The following is a 3,828-nucleotide window of genomic DNA, read 5'->3' as shown; positions in this document are numbered from 1 at the left end:
ATAGATTATATATATAAAAAAAAAAATTATTTATAATATATACATATAGAGATTTGATAGTCAAAGGATTAGAACATGACTTGGTTGCTACAACCATTAAGGTTTGCTTCACAAATAATCATAGGATATAGGTCAAAAAGAAGTGAACAGGACTTGGTGGCAACCACCATTAAGGCTTGATTCATGGACGTCTGTCCAATCTTGGTCGATGATCTTGCATATAAGCAGATTTTGACCAAGAGAGAAAATTAGTAGAGAGAGAGGATAGAAACTAATGTTTACCTGCAGGTCCAAATACTTGTTTGAGAATCCTTACATCCTGTGATTGATACTCCCAAGGTAAAGCCTTCACTTTTATTTTTACTAAGAAATAAGGTTGGTAGAGGGGAATGAAAGACAGAATTTGCTAAGTTGTTGGCTAGATGAATTTGGTTGCTAAGCTAGGATATGGTATAATGTGCTTTTGTGATTAGGAATTCTTAGATGTGGATTGCAGTATTGTAGAGGTGATGATTCTAAGTTTTAAATCATGTGAGTCCCTACTGTTTTTAAAAAAACCTCTTTCAGAGAGACTGCCTGTTTTTTTTGCTTGAGGACAAGCAAAAGGGTAAAGCTGGGGGAGTTGATAGACTATGGATTTCACCCATTTTCATTCATAGTTTATAGGTGCTTTCACTAATAATTATTATATTATATAGTCTATTTATTATATTTATAAGATCAAGAGTGTTTTGGAGATAAGTGATGATTTTGGAGCATTTTGGAGATATTTGGAGCAAGCACCCGAGATGACCATCGAGCTCGACCATCGGTCGATATTGGAGAGAAAGAATCGATCGATACGCATGTCTTGGTATCGATCGACAGCGAACCGCGCAGAATGCCCGTTTGGTCACAGCCGACTTGAAGCCCAAGACTTCACCATTTTACAGACGAGTTTTACTCTAATTATATAAGCTTTGCCGCCATGTTAGAAGCAAAGTGTACTTTTTATTGTTTTACTATTTTCACAGCAAAGGTTTTAGGATTTTGATAGATAGGAGAGAAGATCCAAAGTTATATTTTGTGATTGGAACTCCATTAATATCTATTTACTATTCTAATGAAGTTTTCAAACTTAACTGATGTTATGAATTGCTTAGCCATGTCTGAGTAGTTCCATTGTTAGATTTTAGGGTTGACTAGAGCGCGTCGATCGATATCACACTTGAATAATCGATCGACGGTGCAAAAGGTGTATCGATCGATATCCCTGTAAGATTATCGATCGACACTTTCTATTGATCAAAATACGACATTTGAGATCATTTGATCTAGTTAATATACAAGTCAATACATGCGAGAGCTGATTGACTTGTTGATCAAGTAGTTGAGCTTTACATTATCATGCATGCAACTCATTAGGCATCTATAGGATTATAATCCCAATTTTCCTGAATAAAAACCCTAAGTCTAGCTATTTCCTTTTTAAGCACCAAAACCTAAACGAAACTATTGAACAAACTCTTGTTCAATATAAAACTGCAATTTACATTTAAAAACTCTAAAACCATCTTGCTTAACAAATCATATTAGATTTCTTAGGTTCCCTAGCTCCCTATGAATACGATCCCTAAGTACTACAACTCGACCTCTTATTTGAGAGAGTATAAATCACTCCTTAAGGTAATTTGAGTGGTATCAAATTGGCAATTAAAATAAGAAATATACAAAATAAGAAATGATAATATTACATTTTTACATCTGCACAGATCTAGAAGTCGATCTCAGCATTACAACATGAGTTTACATTTTCTCGGTGCAGGACAGACAAATACCGAGGGATGACTTGGAAAAGTAGAGTTACTACACCATACCGCAAACAATCAACTCTGAAATGCAACTATGTACTTTGTGTTTCGTTCTCATGGTTTTACATATGTACCACACGGGGTTGATTTACCCATGCCTTACCTTCTTTCTCTCCATTACTATGTACATTTAAATCTCAGTGACACACTTTTGTAAATCCCTATCGTATCAGGCGAGTTTGTATCTTAAAGTTTTGCAATTTCTCAGCTTTTTATTTGCTCTCGGACTGAGAACTTGAGACAGGTTGAAGTTAGATTCTACACACGACCACATTGGCAACGTTGTTGGGATAAGCGTGAATCAAAAGATAGCTTGAGATGCAAGCAAAGATCTAATCCTATTGTGTTTGAGATTTATAATATATTTAGGAGTTATCTAGATATGTTATCTAATAGGATTAGGAGTTTATAATCTCTATATAAGGATATGTCAAAGTGTGGCATAATGTGCGGGATTTAGAGATTGAGAGCTTAAGTTTTTGAGTGAGTTTTCTTAAGCATTAATAAAAAGTAGTCTTTATACAATCTTTGAATTCTATATTTGGTATCAGGGCTTAAGAAGAAGAAGAGATGAGCGGGGAGATTATCACGACAGCAACATCAAAGACGAAAGAGGGGGGATCCTTTTCTATACGATGTCCAATGCTTACCGCAACTAATTATACGGTATGGGTGATAAGAATGAATATCGCACTTAAGGTACACAAGGTTTGGGAGGCGATCGAAGAAGAAGCAATCGAAGGAGAAGAGAATGACATGGCAATGGCATTATTGTTTCAATCCATACCGAAAGTTTTGGTTCTCCAAGTTGGCGAGCTAAGCACCGCCAAGAAGGTGTGGGAGGCGATCAAAACTCGACATGTAGGAGCTGAAAGAGTTAAGGATGCACGGTTGCAAACATTGATGGCTGATTTTGATCGCTTAAAGATAAAAGAAACAGAGTCAATCGATGATTTTGGAGGAAAATTGTCTGAGATTGCATCAAAGTCTGCAGCCCTAGGAGTCAACATAGAAGAGCCAAAGTTAGTCAAGAAACTTCTAACCAGTCTACCACGGAGGAAGTATATTCACATTGTGGCTTCTATTGAGCAAGTACTAGACCTAAATAATACAAGTTTTGAAGATATCATGGTTCGTATGAAAGCTTATGAAGAGCGTGTTCGTGATGAAGAGGAACCACAAGAGGAACAAAACAAACTGACGTATGCGACCTCCGAGCCTCAAGCTACGCAATGTAACCATGATTACAACAGAGACAATCGTGATTACAACAGATATCATCGTGGCAGAGGCAGAGGAAGGTCATACTACAGAGGCCGTGGACGAGGACGTTACTATGGAGATAGAGACGCGTCTAAAGTTGTATGCTATCATTGTGACAAGCTAGGACACTATGTTTCGGATTGTCCAGACCGTATCCTTAAGTTGCAGGAGGCCCATGAGACCAATAACAGTGACACTCAGGACGCAGATGAGTTGATGATGCATGATGTTGTCTATCTTAACGAGAAAAACTTTGTACCCGAGAAATACGAGACATGTATGGATGCAGAAGACATATGATACTTAGACAATGGAGCCAGCAATCAAATGAAAGGAGATCGAAGGTATTTCTCAGAGATAGACAAACATGTCAAGGGAAAGGTAAGGTTCGGTGATGATTCCAAAATTGATATTAAAGGAAATGGGACTATTTCCTTCATAGATATGAATGGGGAAGCAAGGAAGATGAATGATGTGTACTTCATACCTGATTTGAGGAGCAATATAATTAGTCTTGGTCAAGCAACGGAGTCGGGATGTGATATAAGACTGAGAGGAAACCATCTCACGATGCATGACCAACATGGAAAGCTTCTCGTACAAGCAAACAGATCGAAGAATCGACTTTACAAGGTACGTATGGGAATTAAAGACTCAACGCAGCTGTGTTTAAGTGAGATCAGTGAGTCAAATAGGTGGCATGCGAGACTTGGCC

The 3,828-nt window shown here is 37.6% G+C and overlaps 1 protein-coding gene across 1 annotated transcript; it reads left to right on the top strand.

Annotated features, from left to right (window-relative positions):
• The first annotated feature begins 2,531 nt into the window (after positions 1–2,531).
• Positions 2,532–3,413, top strand: LOC106314665. The gene has a single exon (XM_013752501.1). It carries the CDS (start codon positions 2,532–2,534, stop codon positions 3,411–3,413), a length of 882 nt encoding a protein of 293 aa, XP_013607955.1.
• The last annotated feature ends 415 nt before the right edge of the window (positions 3,414–3,828 follow it).

Source organism: Brassica oleracea, chromosome C9 (genome assembly GCF_000695525.1).
Source record: "Brassica oleracea var. oleracea cultivar TO1000 chromosome C9, BOL, whole genome shotgun sequence".
In the NCBI taxonomy this organism is placed as follows: Eukaryota; Viridiplantae; Streptophyta; class Magnoliopsida; order Brassicales; family Brassicaceae; genus Brassica; species Brassica oleracea.
Note: the sequence above shows the minus strand (reverse complement) of the source record. Positions and strands in the feature narration are given on the sequence as shown.

What these genes read in the sequence shown, in the direction of transcription:
- LOC106314665 (XM_013752501.1), top strand. Translation starts at nt 2,532, where the DNA reads ATGAATATCGCACTTAAGGTACACAAGGTTTGGGAGGCGATCGAAGAA.